This window comes from Ruditapes philippinarum, unplaced genomic scaffold (assembly GCF_026571515.1).
Source record: "Ruditapes philippinarum isolate M1 unplaced genomic scaffold, ASM2657151v2 ctg127_1_1_1_1, whole genome shotgun sequence".
Taxonomy (NCBI): domain Eukaryota; kingdom Metazoa; phylum Mollusca; class Bivalvia; order Venerida; family Veneridae; genus Ruditapes; species Ruditapes philippinarum.
The window spans coordinates 453,375-473,861 of record NW_026863855.1 but is presented as its reverse complement, the minus strand read 5'-3'; the positions used below and the strand labels follow the sequence as shown (position 1 = coordinate 473,861).

Here is a 20,487-nt window from a genome sequence, read left to right as displayed (position 1 = left end):
AGAAACAAATAGGATCTTACAAATAAATATTTCAGAAGAAGAAAGACGCAAATGCATTTGAAATGAATTCTGCCTGGGTTGTGATTCGAACTGGTAACATTGCACTTATAATGGCAGTAACAATGCTTTAAGCTTATCAGCCCAAACAATCGGCTTTTGATGCAGTTGGCAGATGTTCTGCTTATAGTTATAAAGGTAGACGCGCACTAAACCGTATCAATGCATTGTTTTTAACTAGCGTACCTTGTTCCGATGGATATAACAAGAGCATAATTTGGTGCAATCAGCAATTGTTCAACAATGCTAAGTTCACAATGAAGTCCATGTATCCAAAACTACCGAGCTTACCACCTCCACCGGAATATATTCAAGGACTTGGATTTGGAATAGTTTACAATGGAATAAATGTAAAACAAACAAAGTCCCCAAGGGCTGGTATGATGAAATTTAAATGATACATATAAAGATGTGCATTATTGTTATATTATGTTAAACTAATTCATATACGCTATATAAAATATTTTCATACATGCAAACCATTTATGATTTTAATTTCGAAATGTATCATTTTGTGATTATCGTAAATCATTAAAATTTTGTTTCAATTGAATGTCCACCTGGACAAATACATTTAATAAAAAAGTCAAAAAATTTAATTATAGTGCACAGATAATTAATATGATTGTTAGGTGACAACACCGGAAGACACGTTGCTTTCGACAGAAACTACAACTGTAGTGGCTTATCAAATACAGCACCGCGCGATACACTTTCATCCTGTGAAATACAAGACAACTACAGAGTTTATATTGAACATAACGACTTGTAAGTAACGAAACAACGTCAACTATTTTTAATATCCTGTTTCTGAGAATGCTGTTTATACTTTAAGATAGGTCGAACTATTTTTCAAAGTTTTACTTTTCTTCATTTCTATTCTGTCTTATTTCATATTAGACAACCGTTACTATGAACATATATGTCCCGTTTGTATAGACTGCGTCTACAAAACAATACACCAGTAGCCAATCAACGGTTTTCTTTGGCGTATTAGTACCGTAACGCGATATCTACATTCAATACAACATTGTGTTTGTTTTCTATCACAGCATCACCGTGACCTACTCCACGAAAACTGGTGGCTTTAGGACACTATATAACAAAGATACAAATAGAAATGGGTCAACACAAATCTATACTGGCCAAATGACTACCAAGGAAGTTGAAATCAGATTTGATTTCATTGCACCTGAACACTGTTCTGAAATCGGTGCCAGAAATACTTGTAGCTACGGAGAGAGACCAATCGATGTCGGAAATGATATCACGGAGGTAAATAAGGTTTCAAAAAAATTATTATCTTATGATTTATATTTACTAAGTAGTTATCTGATAAGAAAATATTTGGATAATTTTTTTTTCATTGTTTTCAAATAATTATGGAATAATATTATTGTTATATCTATTCTAGAAATATTGATATTAAATTTGTCTACAATAACATCAATACTTGCTTCTTGAAGAAACCTATTCACATCAGTTGGGATGGATGGTCGGACGCTTTATCTGGAATCGCTTATTACTACCTTGAGATCTTCAAGTTGGAACCAAATACACAAAATGATCTTACGGAACTACAGCCATTAAAACCAATTTATCATTTCAAAACAAATAAAACGTCTTCTTTAAACTTTCCAACATACTATCCTCCGGAAGCAGGAATGTATTCCATACTTTTGCAAGTATCAGACAAAGCTAATAATTCTAAAATTGCAAGGAGATTAGTTTTGTATGACAACGACTCTTCAATTACCTTAACTAAACCTGCCTTTAATCCTAACATGCCAATTAACGTGTCAGACATTAAGATTGGAGATGGTGGTATGCATGTCATAACAGCAATACCTGAAACAGGTTACATGTGGCAGACCTCAAATGAAAAGAATAAAACAAGGATTGTTTTGAACTGGAAAAACAATTTTGTCAACACAATTTATGATCAAGGGAAACTACTAAACCGAGTTTTGAAATATCCCACACAATTTGCAGACCTGCAAGACGACGGTGTCCTAAGAAGCAAAAAGTTTGTAATAATTATAATTTTTGACAGGAATATGTTTGGTTTCGTTCAATATACCTTCTATGTAACCAAGGACACATACTGCAACCTGATAATTTTCCTTTCTTAAATAAGACCATATTACTATGTGGATAAAAAGTGTCTTTACACTCTTATCATTGAATACGGATTAAATTAATTGAAACTTCCAATGAGGTAATCGTATATATCTTTTCTGTTGCTTATCTACTTAATTGATATAAACGGTGTTTTATTACGATAGGTAGATACAAATACTAACGACATATAATTAAACTATGATGTTTTAAAAAACGCAATGCGGTATGGAAGCTTAAACGTTACCGAATAAGTAATCTATACTTATTAATAAATCTGTTTACATATAATAGAAACTGTATATTCCACTTTACAATAGGTATGTGACTCTAACAGATAACGAAGGTACAAGGACACATAGTGCTATTCAAAACATACATGGTATTGTAAAATTTGAAGTCAGTATGGTTTACACAGATGATAGGCAGGTAGAGATCATACCGAGATAATTTCAAATTTCTTGAATATGAAATGTATAACCCTCAAGTTCATTTTGATTTATTAACATATTCATATTGTTGGATCTATATTATTAGAATCTTTCTCCGGCTGCCGGTAAAATCTCTACTATATTGTAAGTGGTTCCATTTACGGAGATAGTTAAAATCTGCCAACTTAAAATCTGACAAGTTTCGATACAAAATAAACATAGATCCAGATACTCGTATTGCCATTTGTTATAACCACCAATGTTTGGTATGTTTCATTATATTTCAAACAGGCATTTCCTATAAATATATTTATAGAGAAACTGGATTTAATACTATATTAATAAATAGCAGTTTTTCTTTAATCACACCAAGTATAGAATTAATAAGAATTTCTTAATTCACTAAGCTTGTCCATCAAATCGTCAATTCAATGAAAATGTTAGGCGCAGCTAAAACAAATGCAAAATTTACTTTCTGAAGCTCTGTTGCAAGAAATAGATTATAAATCTGAAATAAGCAATTAAAGTTTGGTCTTGATATATTTATTATTTGTTTCATATGCCTTTTATTGATACTGTCATATTTCTATAAAATGATATCTAGAAGTAAATTTTAGAACTTATCCATCGATAAAGTATTGAATGTACATCTTCATATCACATATGTGACAACGTTTTACTATTGTTCTCTTTTTTGTTCTCATTGGCAAGAATTATTTGATTTTCTGAATAGTGTTTTATCCGTAAGACACAAACACTTAGTATCTTGAGTGAATAATCATGGAGTATATGAATTTATACTATTTTCGTTTCTGTTTCATACAAATGTCTTAACCAGGAGCCAACATCAGGATGGATAACGACTGATTTGTCTGAAAATTTCGAAATAAATGAACAACTCAATGACGGGATTCGTGTAAGATTATGGGTTCGAGCAACAGATATAATGAACCACACCCTTGCCGATTACACAGAAGTGCACATAGATAACACACCTCCTAGAGTTTCCAATGATCATTTACATGTAAATATCGTAAACGGAACATATGAACACACATCAAGGTATTGTACCAATTATTCTTCATTAATACGACATTAAATATCTTGATGCTCTTGTTTTATTATCAGAGTCGTTCAAATAACCCCTTTCACTAGGCTCTCTTGTCATCTATGTAACAAATTATATAAACGTTTGAAAGATCTACAAAATATGTAACTTTCCGTTACAGAATCCATATTTTCATTAGAAAAATATTATACAATAAAATATTTCAGTCTTAAGCTCGGATGTAATATGCTTTTACAATGTCTTGATTGCAGTAAATGTTAACCTTTCTTCTAATGATTGTGTTATTATATGAACAGTTTATGTTATTTAAAACAGAATAACGTTTGACACAGCAGATGTTTTATGACAAATGATCGGGATTCGTAATTTTAAATGTGAGCTTAATTAATCTGTCTGAAATTCAAGTGTTATTTCATTACCCGCTCTTAATTGTTAACTCCGTAAAACATGCTTTCAATGAATTAATTCCAGGCAACGGACGCTTGTTTTAAGATTCCTGCATGCAGATGTGTGCTGTATAGTTGTTTCCTTGCTCCACAGAAGTTAGATATTGATAATTGTTGGTTCCTTGTTCCAAAAGAAGATTTAAATAAATCTGCAAGAATAGAGGTCGAAGTATACAATCAAGCCCTTCTGTATACGAAATTTACAAAACAGGTATAAATGAAATCTGAACACGAAAAAAGATGTCCAGTTGTAATCAAAATTGTTGATAATCTTATAATTTCATAACAATATCTACTGAAAAAGTTTCTCTATCTACGATATATACATGTAGCTAGGTTTAGTATAAAGCAAACGGTTTTGTATTATTTTAAACTGATTTAGCAAAATAATATGATTGGTATGAAATGATAACTTACATTAACGGCATACCTTTGCAGATAAAGCAGTTGACAGATCTTAAAGGATTAGAATACTGTAAGTTATCCCTCAACCAAGACCTTCATTATCCTGCAATATTCAAGATTTAACATTTTAAGGTATTAGCACCCTAATGCATTACCTCCGCGTTGAAGAGTATTCAAATAGGCTAGAACTACTGTTAACTACATTGAAAATGAGGGCCATGGGTTCAATCCCCAGAAGGGTCAACTTTTTTTTTCTTTCTTTTTTTTCTTTTAACATTATTTATGTATCTCTCATGTCCCATTTGAAAAGAAAAAGGTGTTTAATTTTGATTTTTTAATTTATATAGGTATTTATTGGCTAAATTATGCTAAATCTAGTAATAAATATGATACCTGATATTTTCAAAGTGTAATATAATCAAAACTAGACGGTAAAAGTATTTCATATTTTACAAGATCAACCAATATACTTTTTTAAAAATTTAGGGAAACTTTGAAAACAGGCACTCATTTGGGTAAATTTTAAGAATTTTTTAAATTAGGCTCCCAAAGTAGAAAAATGGTCAGACACGTGGTAAAAATGGGTGGGGTAGGGTAACATTTTTATACAGATTTCATAAATTTTATGTAGAAACCATAATTTTGCTAATGTAGATTGTTAGCTGAATGGTACTATTTGTTTCTTACCAAAAATTAATGGGAAAACATTTTTTCATTAGAAAGTTATTGCAGATTATTTAAAGGTTCATCATTTCTAAAAAAGGGCCCTCATAACATCCTAGCTTGAGTTCAGAAAATAGGCCATAACTTGATTTCCGTACGGTAAACTTTGTTTAATTTTTGCATACGGGTGTACTTTAAGGTATACATCTGACATATGATGTCAATTTTTAAGTTCCTTATAGTGCCCATTAGGGTCCTAATACCTTAAGAAAGGCTTGCAGATATGTCTTGAACAAGTACAATATATTATGTAATACCGGTAGGAGATATTTTCATATAAATGTTTACATTAAAGTAGTACATTTCATCTAAACAGTAACGTAAACACATAATTGGTACATAAAACAAATGTCATAATCAAAGTAAAGCATGCTTTAATTCAGGTTTGGTATGGCATTAAATGTAGATATGTTTTATACATATTGAAATGATTTAGACTCTGGTCCTGTGAATATTCGAGTGCAGAAGATTTTTACTGGAGGAATTAGGCTCATGTGGGACTTGCCGGAAACATCTTCCTGCTACGGGAAAGCAAATATCGATGTCACTTTGTATAACTCGGATGGATCCTCGAGAGTTATGCATGTCCACAAAGAACGAACGTCCGTCGACTTAGTTGGACTTCAACCTGGTCAGGACTACAGTGTATCGTTTAATTTGGGTTACAAAGAAACCCAGTTGGCTGTTCTGCCGTACACATTTAAGACGGGTAAATCTTTTAAACAAAATTGCTTCATGTAATAGACTAACTCCGGAATTAAGAAGATTTGTTTTCTTTCCAAGCTTATTCGAAGGTACAATTTAACGTTTACAGTTACAGGTTCGAAACAAGCGCAACAGGCTGACTATTCTATTGTGACGAGTAGTGCACCGTGAAGCTAAAATGGTAAAGCTTTGATGTACCTTTATATTAGCTGGGAAAACCTACATTTTCCGTGTTCCGGAGAACATCTGTTGATATGTGTAACTAATATTGGTCGTGTGACTGGTTTGGGGCTGTATTTCGTACATGTCGCCCCCCCCCCCCCCCTTTTTTATTTTTTCTTTTCTGCATGTTAATCTGTATGAAAGAAGAAAAACATCATTATAGGCTTAAAAGTAACGGTTGCATATTATGGACCTCTCGAAAGGACTATCGTATCTATCGGATACAAAACGTTTTAGTTAATCTGTATGACAATATAACTATTAGCATCTGAGCATCCCCATCTGTTTTTATTTATTTGACCCCAGAAATAGTGGGGTTTTTTTTCTTTGATTTGTTTGGTTTTTGTTGTGTTTCTTGTTGTTTTCTTTTGTTTTTTTTAATATAATTTTAATGAGCAGATGACTTAAAACTTCGGTAAGCAACATATTTTATTTCAGGTTACTATCTGTTAATATGTCAATTTGCTAAAATTCTATGGTCTAATTGCTTATGCAAAATGATAGGATGTTTCTTTTAAGTCCGTCTTTTTTCACATTAGTTTTACTTATTAAATTGATGTTTGTAAACTTTGGTTATTAACTAATATGAAATAGCAATAATAATAATAATAATAATAATAATAATCTGTTATTATAATAAGCATCAATTTCGGCTTCTTTTAACCTAATAGCTTATTCAATAATGAGGATTTATTTTTTACAGCTCTACAGGAAAATAACGTGTCGGGCTGGATGATTGCAGGCATTGTTGTCAGTAAGCTACATGTATAATGCATAAAATTATAATATTATTTGATTAAAAAAATATTATAAGAAAAAACCCAATTCACCCAGAGAAATTAATTAGATTTTCAAGTCGTTTTTAGTTTGTTTATTATATCAATATAAAACGTTTGAGATTAGCATGACTTTCTATATAAACAAAGTCATAATGTAACTAAAAATACTAATAAATAATTAAAAGATCTCTACATCAATGATGTAACAAGAGTTGCTTTTGTTTTACCTTTTATTGCAGGCAGCTTGATAATAGTAGGATTTCTTATCGCATTATTTGTGATTCTTATAAGAAGAGGTCATATGAAACCTGTGGAACGAGGTGTAGATAGGAAGTCTGATGCCGAAATCAAATCGGAGGTTAGAGGTAATGAAGAAGTTTCTGTAAATGTTGTTTGTAATAATTTATTTTGAATAATTTAGAAACATTAATCAACTAAGCAAGAAAGGTAAAAATATGTATAAGAGAAATTGATATAATATATAGAGTTAAGCATCTCATTCAACAAATATACACAATAATAGAATAAGAAAGAATAATGAAAGTAATAACGAATGTGCTCTTAACAATTGTAGAGGCATGCAATTTACTTATTATAGCACTGATTATGTATGATAATTCCAATATATCTTTTTACTGAATTAGAATATACTTACGATATATATTTGCTACTTAATATATTACCAATTGTTTCCCTTTGACTAGATGGTATGGAGTAAGTAAAGCAAAACATGAGAAGAAAATCCGCATAAGCGACCAAGTTTCAAGATAATAAGAAATACATGACCTTAGATAAATGAAGCTGTTTCAACCAATGATAACTACTGCAGTGCCTCTGTAGAAAGTCAAACGAAAGGGTTGTTGGATTAACAAGACTAGTAACTCATAATTAAATTACATATTTAGCTAAACATTTGTGTGCATAATGCTTAACTTAACTTTATCTATTAATAACAATACACAGATATGTGTGATTGAAAGCTGTAAACGAGGATTAGTCATGTATTGTTTGTGTATATTCTTTGAACATATTTTAAATTTGCTTAGTTATGGATTGCATCTAATAAAATGTATCATTACCGTTTTCCTTTACCGAGTTTTATTTTTTCTAATTCTTTTTTTTTTATTATTTCTTTTAACTATGGAAATTAAATGATTTTTTCCTTAATATGTGTTTTCATTGTTTCAAATCAATTTTAACATTATATCTTAAATAAGCGTTAACTTCGAAATTTCGGTAAATGTAGAAGTTATAGTTATAAAGTTGTTTGTAAGATATAAGGGCCGCGTCATGACAAAACCAACATAATGTGTTTGCATCGATCCAGATCAGCCTGCGCATCCGCACAGTCTGATCAGTATCCATACTGTTCGCTTACAAACCCTATAACAAGTAGAGAAACTGATAGCGAACAGCATGGATACTGTTCAGACTGCACGGATGCGCAGGCTGGTCTGGATCCATGCTGGTCGCAAACCCATTATGTTGGTTTTGTCGTGACACGGCTCATATATAGTTTTTGTTTCCATCTAACTATTATAGACTTTGTTTAGGCATGTACAATATTATATGTTTAGTTTGCAAAGTTTTAAAGTATAAATGATTTTTTTTCTTTCTGAATTTCATCCACTATTTAATTAATGTCCTCGAAATGAGTACACTAAGTAGTCTCAGGTACAAACAATTACTATGAAGAAAAAGTGGCAAGTGGTTTCCAAACGTGACCACACGCCATGGTTGTTATAGTAATTTTTGCATTTTGTTCCTATCACATGACAAGAAACCAGGGATCATTGGTTCAAGCCCTACTAGTGGTGCGACCATGTTCCTAACATGGCACTAGTAGCGGAATTGCATCAGGATGGATCGAAATATGCGAAAATCTTTCTTATAAATCGAGCTCAAAAATTGAAAAATACTGTTTTGTAAATTAACTAGAATTGCATTAACATAATCCCTGAAACAAATTAAGAACATTTGCGTCTTGATATTTATATAGATGTCTTGGTTAAATTCTCGCATTTCTTTGAAGTGTTTTATTCAGGTTATTTACTCTTTGATTGACATAATGATTATTCAACAATCATTATGTCACCACATTTAGAATAAAATTGAACATTTTAAAGGTACAATAAAACGTGCAGCTGCTGTTTCACACCCTTTACTTCAGTATATAAAGTTATTTGTTTAAAATGTTTTCTCGATATAACAATGATTTTTTTTAAATATTTGCATCTAAACGTTTTTGAATTTTTTTAAATAGGCTTAATAGATGTGTAAATGTATGTGCCGCAAATACATGTAATTTCCAATCACTTATATTATCATGATCATGGTAAAATGTGCCATTGTGAAAAAAAAAATAAAGCTATCCTTTAATATAATTGGAGTTGATAAAACATGATCTTGTGTTTAAAAGTGTATATGATTTTATCATAAACATTTTATAAATCATCGTAAAATTATCTGCCTTTTTTAAGTAAATTTATAGTCGATTCTTGAATGATTTGCTTATAACCTAGAATGTCCCAGACTCTGTTATTTTACACACATTGGTATCGTAGGCAAACATAATAAAATGTTTAAGAACAATGTTTTTAACCATAGCACCATTCGTTCTTTAGGAAATATACAAATGCATGCCGTTCATACAAGTGTTTTTAAAGTATTCCCAATCCAAATGCAAACATAATATTTTATAAACTACAGACACCAAAATAAAGCTTGCACTTCAAGTGTAAACAATGTTGACACATAGCCCGTACTCTGATTGTTATGTTGTGTAGAATACTTCAATGATATGTTCCTTAACTATTGATATATCTTTATAAGGTTTGTTTCGTTGATTTCTACTCTTTTTTTAGATAATAGTTAACTTTAGTTGAGGCGTGCAGTGTTTAAAATTCTGTCTCTTTTTTCTTCTTTCAAAATTTGTTCATTTTGATTTGCTTGATGATTATTATAGTAATACAAATTTAATGCTGAAATATTCTCATTTGATAATTTTGATTTTGTGTTATGATCGTTTTCAATCGTGTGATGTTCCGATGAATTAAAGTACGTGAATATTTAAAGGTCCTTTTATAGCAAAGATATGTAAAGTTTAGTATTTTGCAATATAAATAATAAGCATCTTAAATTCACTTATATTGGTGTATATAATATTTTCAAAAATACATGTATATCAAATCAAGGGTAATAAATCTTGAATGTTTCACTTTCGGTACGTTTTACTGTAACTTCCCTTGGTCGTTGTCAATTTTGTAATACTTACGTTTTCTGCATACATATAACACACATATTCTACCGTACTATATGAGATTATTTACTATTTCAAGGAAATACGTGACATCAAACAGAAAGTAAATAAATAGTAAGATAAACATGAAGCTGGAAAGATCAATTGTGTGGCTTAAATTGTCTAAAAAATGCCTTAATAATTATTCGGTACATCCGCCCTGTCACAGAGATGTCATAGATTACATCCTGAAGGGTTTGAGAGATTGATATTCATCATGATAACGTAGTATTTTATTGGTATAAGCACTCATGAGTATGAGTACAATATTTACATACACAGGAGATATATGTCTACAGGGTATAATGAAATCATCATATATCCATCCAAAGACAGGCCAAATATTTACATTGTGGTCAGAACGCAGAATGCCAATTAATGTAAGTATGATACAATTAAAGATATCCAGTAAGTAATTCATATCTAACATATAGGTGTATCAGAAATGACAAAATGTATACCCCATACATAACACTATTATAAAATATATTTAATGAGTATCTGTCTTCCTCGCCATGCTCTTTTTTTAAATGATTCATATTGATTGTTTACGGCACCTTAAGCATTGGAACAATTTTAGTTGTAGCCCGTGTTATTGCATACCAAACTCAATAATTTGCACGGTTAACAATATGTATATCATTGTGCACATCAAAAGTGTCCTACATAGCGATAATAATGTTATCTTACTAATATTTACTTCCATATCCTTAAAAAGCTGTTAATAAATTACAAAAAAAAACGTTGTGATTTTTTTTTGCTTTTGATTTTCTCTTCCTTAGTTTCTTATGGATCCACAATTATTGCTACACACGTCATATATCATAGATGATTTGTAGGGCAATATATCAAAGGTCGAATCAGTTATCGCTTGCAATCCTGTCAGGAAAATTGAATTTTCTGTCCTCTTGTGTCAACGATGTATCTATGAAAGAAGCATAGATCATAATTACGTCGTGACATGTGGGTCTTATATGTTATCTGAAAAAAACAACAACATATTATTCGAATTTATGAAGGCAATATCAATGACTTAATCACGCTTTAACGCTTTAACCAAAATATCTGATACTACAAATTGTATAACGTCTCTATCAGTCGGGGATCATTACGAACAGGATAGATAAGCAGCACCATTTCTCTTTTACAGACATTTAATTACTTACATTTAATTTTATATTTTGAAAAATATTTACTGCTAAATTGTATAATTATACTTAAAAGAATGTAGTCAAATGAACAAATCATCGTTTTAACTAAAAGTCGCTTTTCATATGTACATGTACAGGAAATAATTAAGCAAAATATCATAATAAGTTAATAGAGATAGTTTACTATGTGTACAGTTTCACTTAAACACATGAAATTAATGCCCTTGCATGTAAAAAAAAATCGCCATTATTTCTGCAGGTATGTATTAAAGCAAATTAATGTGTTTAGACTTTAAATGACATTTATTGAAATATTGTTCACAGAACAAAATAGTATTTTATGTTTTCACATTAACACTTACATATTTATAGCCCACTCCCCCCCCCGGCAGACCCTTCATGTATTTCGGAGTAGAACAGTGTATGTTTTTGTTACTTTTGGCATTTCTAGATTTGCTATTTTGAAAAGATAATTTTTTCACAATTAGAATGGTTATTCTGGAAAAGCTCAAAAAGTTTGCACACAAGATATTTGTGTAGTCCTACACCAAGTGGAATTTCAATCTCGAAAAGATATTTCCTGTTCCATTATTATATCGGAGAACCTGAGAGGAGTCATGTTTAAAGTCATACAAGAATAAGCCCAAGATAAACTTTATTAGACCTAACAAAGCATTTTATATATTTTGTGTCAGAAACACTTGATGGAAATTGCTTATTTTTTACAATATGGATAATAATTACATGTCCAACATACCAGTACAATACAAGTATATATAAATGATTGTATTAAGATGTGTATCTTTATTAACCATGTCAATGAAACTCTCCATTTTCTTGACTGGCATAATACTAAGAAAAGTAACTGATTTGACATTTGTTTTAAACGCCTTACCAAACAGACTTGATCAAACACCAGTCTACTGTTGTGCAGCCGAAAAATGATAAAATTCATTTATAAAAAAAAGGAATAAATATGCATGATGATTTTCTTTTAAACACAAATATTTATATATATAATCATTTTCTAAAAGGTCATATTTTCAAAACAAAATTTGTGAAATTTCAAATATGTTAAGTTACAAATATTATATGTTTCAATAACAGATGTCAAATTTAAAATTATGTAACTGGAAGATTAAAATGCGGCTTTTCCTCTTTGTCCAATCAACTGTGCTAAAAGTTTTATAATATATAGGTGATAAGGTCAATTAAGCTGTCTGTACTTATCATGTTGTTAAACCTTATGACTGATAAAATATCCAGGTGATGATTGTTGTTATAAATTCTATGTTGCTATGTTTCATTATTTTGTATTGAAACCTGATTGGCCATTTTGTTATTTAAGACACAAAAATGTTAAAATTCATTTGGTCAGTTTAAAACGAAATCAATTTTAGAAATATTGTAAAGATATATGTAGAAAATTGAGGGACAGTTAGATTTTGGATTTCCAAGTGATAACATTGTGGCTTTCCACTAGAAATAATTTTTACTGTTTTTAATATTAATTTGTAAACATCAGGATAACCTGTGTATATGTTATATATTATCTGTGGTATTCCACTAAGAAAGAAACATTAAAATATAAAACGGAACATTGTGTTGAAATTCAATCCACCTTCAGTAGAACTACAAATTTAGCGCATAACACGTGGCGGAAATCAGTGTCTTTCCCAACCTCTCAATTTAGCAAGCGAGTCTACGAATTTAAATTCCCCAAGAAAAACAACAATGAGTTTCATAAATGGAATACCATTCAGAAGTGAAAAATCATGTGGACAATGTGGACTTTATCATAATATCAGACAGGAGAAGTGTTGTGCAAAAATGGCAAGATGCAACAAATGTAAAAGAATTGGACATTTTGCACGAGTTTGTCTACGTCCAGCAATTAGTGAAAAGTCAAACCAATCAAAACAACGCGATCAACAACGTATGACAACTTTTATAAGACGCAAGACAGCCGAAAATACATTACCATTTTACAATGAAAACGATGCCTACTTTAAGAAGAACCAAACAAACAACTCTGTCAGTAATGTTTCAACAGCAGAATTTCAGAGGTTGAAATCATTGACCGATTCAATGACTAAAACTATTAACGGTTTAAAAGCAGAAAATATGGCCCTTGTTTTTTAAAAAAATCAAAGACTTAAGGATTTTAATGAAAAACTACAGGATAAGGTTTCCCTAAAGAAATTAGAAATAAGTCAACTTAAAGAAACATTTTTACATAAAAACAACTCGCTAAAGAAAACAATTAGGGCTGACTCTTCAAAATTAGAGATAATGGACAAACTTAAATTAGAATTTAAGAAACTAAATGACGATTATGAACAACTGAGGCTGAAACACAACCAGAAATCTTATTAAATAGAAATGATGGAATCAAGGAAAAACGACGAAATAGATGACCTTAAAAATGAAAACCACAACTTGAGAGACGAGATTGCTCAGTTGAAAGATAAAACTAAAAATCTATGTCGAAAAAGAGGAAACAGAAATCAAGATCTTTCAAGTACATGCGAAACCGGGTTCTCACATGAATGGAGAGGTCAATATCATCATGGAAGACAACAAGGACAGAGGGGACAATACAACAGAAATAGACATCATTAAAACTGTGTTGTTTACAATAAGACAGTGATTAGGATATTTATTATTTGTGAATGGTACTTACGCTTTTCAGCAAAATCGGTGCTTTATATTCAAGTATATATTTCTGTAACTGAATATCTTACGTAAACAGTATTCTAATTTAATGATATTTATTTTTGTTATATAGTATTTATGCTTCATTTCACAGGAGTGAAATAGTCTTAAAGGAGGGAGAAGTGTTGTGCAGCCGAAAAATGATAAAATTCATTAATAAAAAAAAAAGAATAAATATGCATGATGATTTTCTTTTAAACACAAATATTTGTATACATAATCATTTTCTAAAAGGTCATATTTTCAAAACAAAATTTGTGAAATTTCAAATATGTTAAGTTACAAATATTATATGTTTCAATAACAGATGTCAAATTTAAAATTATGTAACTGGAAGATTAAAATGCGGCTTTTCCTCTTTGTCCAATCAACTGTGCTAAAAGTTTTATAATATATTGGTGATAAGGTCAATGAAGCTGTTTGTAGTTATCATGTTGTTAAACCTTATGACTGATAAAATATCCAGGTGATGATTGTTGTTATAAATTTTATGTTGCTATGTTTCATTATTTTGTATTGAAACCTGATTGGTCATTTTGTTATTTAAGACACAAAAATGTTAAAATTCATTTGGTCAGTTTAAAACGAAATCAATTTTAGAAATATTGTAAAGATACATTGTAGAAAATTGAGGGACAGTTAGATTTTGGATTTCCAAGTGATAACATTGTGGCTTTCCACTAGAAATAATTTTTACTGTTTTTAATATTAATTTGTAAACATCAGGATAACCTGTGTATATGTTATATATTATCTGTGGTATTCCACTAAGAAAGAAACATTAAAATGAAAAACGGAACATTGTGTTGAAATTCAATCCACCTTCAGTAGAACTACAAATTTAGGGCATAACACTACTCTGCATTATTCATTTATTGTGTTACTTCCCGTCTACGATAATGCTATGGACTTTTAGATTCCAATGTTATACTTGTCAACTAGCTACAAATTTGTTTCAAGGGCAGCCATTGTTCACACTGTCGAAGGTTTTGAATAATTGAAATAGATGGTGAGATCCGCGATAATTGCACAATCTATCAGGATAATCTGATTACCCCCCCCCCCGCACCGCTACGAGCAAAGTTAAAACAATATTTGCAAGATATTATTGGTTATCAGTTGAGGCCTGTAAAATATCTTCCCCATGTTTGTGAATTTAAATACGTACTGGAAATTCACCAAATTAAATAAACATCTTTATTCAGAGGCTCACATAATATAATTTTATTCAACTCGTATCCTCTACAAATTATCTCTTCATGCACTAAAATCGATGCTTATATTACTTTTTTAAAAGAAACCGCACAGAATTTTCGGGGAGGGGGGGGAGTATTTTCATTATTTTTTTCAATTATAAATAAAGGATAATATATCTTTAATATCTGTAAATTGTGGTGTAAAAAATATTTACATTACTATGCTTAAATATTCACTGTCTGTTTATTATTATTATTTTATTTATTTATTTATTTATTTATTTATTTATTTATTTATTTTGTATGTGCATGTATTTGCAGGAACTTGTCTGCGGTCAGAAAGGCCTAAATATAACATTTGAAAGTCTTAAATTGATCAATAAGTGCACTTACAATAGAAACAAAATACGAAGCTAAACATAAAAAAAAGAATATATAGAAAACAGAATTGAAAATAAATAATATTATTTCGTACGATTTTAGACCCTTTTTGGGGTATAAAAAGCTCTTTCAATGACAAAGTCTATTTGCACATTACGATTGCTTATTTAAAAAATGCAGAGTGTGTGAATGATTATAAAAATACCTACATAAAATGGTATAAAGAACCTTTAAAAATGTAGTCATTCATATCTTTTCAATTATCTCAGTGGGATCCCTTTCATGATTGTAGAGGGCTAAAAGTATGTTGATAAATTCTAAAATATTAGTACAAATTTCACACAATCTTGCGCAGAAATATAAGAAAATTAAATGATTTTTCCACGGGAGTTAAACTTCAGGGTAAATTAATATGTATTTCAAGCGCATATAAGGTTTTTAAAATTTACTTTATTGTTTATTTTGTATTAGTTCAGTTCTTTTAAAAATGTGTGGGTTTGTTTTTGACGATGTCAACCACCCAATGCTATGTAAAATCAATTTTATTCGTGTATTCCTAATATTTGTAAAAATCACCTTAAATAAATTAGTCTGCATGGATGACTTTGAAAAGTGTTTATCTATAAACTTGATTTCAATATTGCTGCAGTAAATAACCACACCATTACGCCGGGTAACGCATAAGCTTGAGTTTAAGGTCAGGGTGTATTATAATAAAAAATAAAATTAAATACATAAACAAACACACGCTTATTTTCATTATGCTTTTATGTAGTTTAAAGTATTATTCATTTTTAGAACCACATTTACATAGTGATATTCTTAATTCATTTCCAGGTTAAGCTATATTTTATAGTAACTACTGCAATTATTTTCACAAAAATGACTTAATAACCTTTTACTAAATTAAAAAAAATCCAAAATAATACAAAAAAGTTCATGTTTTTATCTATTTACAATGTATTTATCTCTATTTTCTTTCTCTTATAATTCATTTATGATTTATTTATTTGTTTAATATTATTTAATAATTTATTTATGTATTTATTTATTTATTTCTATTTATTTATTTATCTATATCTATTTATTTATTGATTGATTGATTGATTGATTGATTGATTGATTGATTGATTGATTGATTGATTGATTGATTGATTCATTCATTCATTCATTCATTTTATGTTTTAAAGGTTAAGTAAACAAAATAAAGTGATAAGAAATTTAAAAGTAAATGTGTCTACAAGAAACACGAAACTCTGACAGATACTCAGATATAATGTTGATTTAATAAAAAAAAATGCGTGTACATGCATTACAAAAATCTTATTTTATAAAAAAAAGAAATAAACTTTTTTCTTACTTCAACTTATAATTTCAAGTTGATAAAGTTATAAAATTTCTATAGCGGGTATATTTAAACATTGTTTACTATAGAGAGTATAGCGCCGCATAATCATTTCAAAAGCGCATTTAAATGTTCAATATCAGTATCAATACGCTTCCAAAATTATTATTGACATCTTTGATCGATCGATGCTATGTGAATGGTATGTATATCAAAGAGAGAAAGGCATTTATAAAAAAGTCTTTACGTGCTATTATTATTCTGAATTCATGAATATAATCTAGACATAAATATCGAGACGTAATCTGTTTAAATACGCCTAAACATTATTTAAATTTAGAATACATGTAAATGTATTTTATACCCAAAGCATGATAAATATGTCGTTGTAGTTAGGAATACATATTATGAGGAAATAAAGGAATAATGGGAGGTTGCGCATCGACTAATGTTAAAACTGTACAGGTAGGAACTAGAAGTAATCTTCCATATGGATCACGTGCAATTAAACGCGACGGCCAGTTTGAAAATATCAAAGGAAACGACGGAAATCAAATACGTTGTGAAAGGCATGGGAATACAATTACACATTACGATGAGAAAACAGAAAATCTCTACTGCTTAACTTGCTTCCAAGACTTCAAACGAAGACATACTCGAGCAGAGACATGTCACGTTCATGACATCAATAACTTTATAGAAAGCATTCAGTTTAAACAAATTGAAAACCATACTTTGGAGAAATTGAGAAATATTCAGTATACTACAGAGCAAAAATTGTTACATATTTCGCAAGTAAGAAATAAACTTGAAAATAAAAGAAGTCAATTTTTGGATGAGATTAAGCTTTTTGTGAGTACGGTGATAGACCTTCTAAAGCATCTAGAAGATGAAATATGTCGTGAAACGAATATGAGTATAACGTCAGCGCTGAACGAATTGAAGGATTTCCAAACAAACAAAGAAACTGATCTTAATAAATTGACAAAACTAAAGAAAGAAATAGAAAATAATAAATCTATCGTAACTGATGTTTCAAGGCTTCAAACTGTGCTAAAGTGTAAGCATTTTGTCAAGAACAATAAAACTGCAACGGATAAAGTTTACGATTACGAACCTGTTCTTAATCTTAATAAAGACATTACATTTAATGACATTATTGGAAAGAAGGGCGATAAAAAGACAATACGTTTGGGCAGTGTGACATGCGAGAGAAAGAAAAATAGTGAGGTATATGACACTTTATCTGATGCATCCGACGCTGGTACTGATGATACAACATATACAAAACGAAGTTCGACACATCTGACAAACTCAACGTCTGGTGCTAACTCATCTCAGCTATACAATCGTGATTTCGAGGATACCGGAATCATCACTCCAAGCCAGAATTTATCGAATTTACCATCTCCCAAAAATGGCGAGTTAATTGAGGAAATGAATATGGAAAATGGATTGCAAAGTGACAATAGTATTGACAAAGATGTATTTTCTGATGGAATTGAAGAAGTGAATAACAAAATGCCACATAACAGCTTGTCACCAGTGCTTGAATTGTTTGATGAAAATCCGAAAAGACAACAATTTCTTCGAGATAACGCTTTGTCAAGAAATATATCAAGACGTTCTAGCTATACGGGAACACCACATCGAAAAATAACAACCCCCAGAAGATCGTCACAATCGATCGTTTCCCCGGGAAATATAACTACGCCTTCATTTGTATCCCCAAGACCAAGAAGACACTTAGAATCAATGGAAAGACGGATAGCAACGCTTGTGCGACAAATTAATCTTACGAAGGATAAAGACGTTTCAAATATTACAGACACAACCCAGCTAGGAAACGGAAGTCTCGTTATATGTGACCAAAAGAACGACAGACTTCTTTTGCTTGATGGACAATTTGATATCAAAGACGAAATTAAGCTTAGTGGACACCCACATAACGTGGCTTCTGTCCAGGACGGATGTAACAGAATTGCAGTGACTATTCCAGATGATAACGTTATAAAACTCGTTGAAATTAGTGACAATCATTTTGATGAGAAGATTGAAGTTATGAAATTACAATCTAAACCAAAATGCCGTGGAATAGAATATGCAGACGGTAATTTGCTATACACGACGCGTAATGATGTAGCCGTGCTGAAAAAGGGCGACAAGGGGAGAACTTGGAAATTTAACTATGCATTCAGGGATCCGGTGTCACTGCGCACTGATACCAGACATGGTGTTGTTTTTGTATCATGTCTAGGAGCAAAATCTTTCGGGGAAGTGGTTAAAATGCATTACAAGGATGAGAAAATTGATTTTGTTATTTCCTGTAACGAAATTAACAATCCCGTTTGTTCTACATGCGATCGTGAGGGATATATTTATATTTGTGACATAAATCCTCCCTCCGTTCATCAAGTCTCGTCAGACGGGAAGTATTGCCGCCGATTACTGAGTTCTAGTCAAGGAAAGTTTCAGCATGTGAATTTTCTTAACGGTACTGATATGTTTGTAGTTACTGAAAACGATTCAGACACTGTCAAAATATATGAAATGACTTGATCGGTTTTATATATAACTTACAAATTTATGTTTGATATGAAGCAATAGTATCGGTTTAAAAAGTGTTTATCGACTATTTAGCACCGTGATGAGTTTTGATGCGTAGCAATTGATTTTTTCGCATCCAAACGGCAAAACCGTGTTAAAGAGCCGATTAACATCGCTTAGACCAATATTATTTTGATTCTTACAAGACAAATTTAGGAAGATAACTAAGTAAACGCTTTTTTAAAAGAGGAACTTACTTCGCTACCGATTTTATATATATTATAAAGCCGTTCTATTTCATACCCTACTGCCGCTTAGTTATAAAGAATATAAAATTTAAGAAATAATACGAAACAAATTTTTACATTATTGTTTAGAAATTAACTTATCAAGTTTTCAACAACCTAAAATTACGCATCAGACTGTATTGTGTTTTCATCGGTGCTCCGATAAATCAAACTTTAAATCCCTACCCATGTTAGTTTAATCCTTGCACCTTTATGAATGAGTTACATACTTAGGATGGCGTTATTACGCTGCTTACGAGACGGTGCCGATTTGTCTTATAAGAATTTTATCAACTGATACAGATCAAACATGTGGTGTTAACATTTTGAGATGTTAATTTAGCATCATATGGAAAAGAAGACATATTAAAAACGGAAAATATCGCGTTACTGATGTTGCCTTAAGAAGACTTTGTAAACTATTTTATCGAGGGAGAAAACAGCCGCATATACATGCTGTCTCTTTCCAGTGTTTATTGACAGTTTAACACCGTATTTCTTTCTTTCTTTGTGTGTAATGACAAAATCACGAGGAGTATTGGAATATATTTTCTAACCTGGCATACCTTCAAAATCATTACTGTTTTGCTGAGCCTGATCTTTAATAAATCA

The 20,487-nt window shown here is 30.6% G+C and overlaps 2 protein-coding genes across 2 annotated transcripts in view; both read left to right on the top strand.

Moving 5' to 3' along the window:
• The window catches only part of LOC132723542 (uncharacterized), a 40,272-nt gene extending 36,251 nt beyond the window's left edge, over nt 1-4,021 (top strand). The window contains exons 7-13 of the mRNA XM_060708280.1: nt 239-435; nt 690-825; nt 1,110-1,332; nt 1,524-2,083; nt 2,496-2,604; nt 3,445-3,668; nt 3,991-4,021. Coding sequence (XP_060564263.1) covers nt 239-435; nt 690-825; nt 1,110-1,332; nt 1,524-2,083; nt 2,496-2,604; nt 3,445-3,668; nt 3,991-4,021 — 1,480 coding nt within the window. The remainder of the gene's footprint in view (nt 1-238; nt 436-689; nt 826-1,109; nt 1,333-1,523; nt 2,084-2,495; nt 2,605-3,444; nt 3,669-3,990) is intronic.
• A 122-nt stretch (nt 4,022-4,143) lies between these two features.
• Nucleotides 4,144-8,041, top strand: LOC132723546 (uncharacterized). Its single transcript, XM_060708283.1, has 6 exons — nt 4,144-4,332; nt 4,560-4,596; nt 5,686-5,958; nt 6,880-6,930; nt 7,195-7,320; nt 7,660-8,041. The coding sequence occupies exons 3-6, from the start codon at nt 5,742-5,744 to the stop codon at nt 7,671-7,673; spliced, it is 408 nt and encodes a 135-aa protein (XP_060564266.1). The 5' UTR covers nt 4,144-4,332; nt 4,560-4,596; nt 5,686-5,741; the 3' UTR covers nt 7,674-8,041.
• Nucleotides 8,042-20,487: the final 12,446 nt, after the last annotated feature.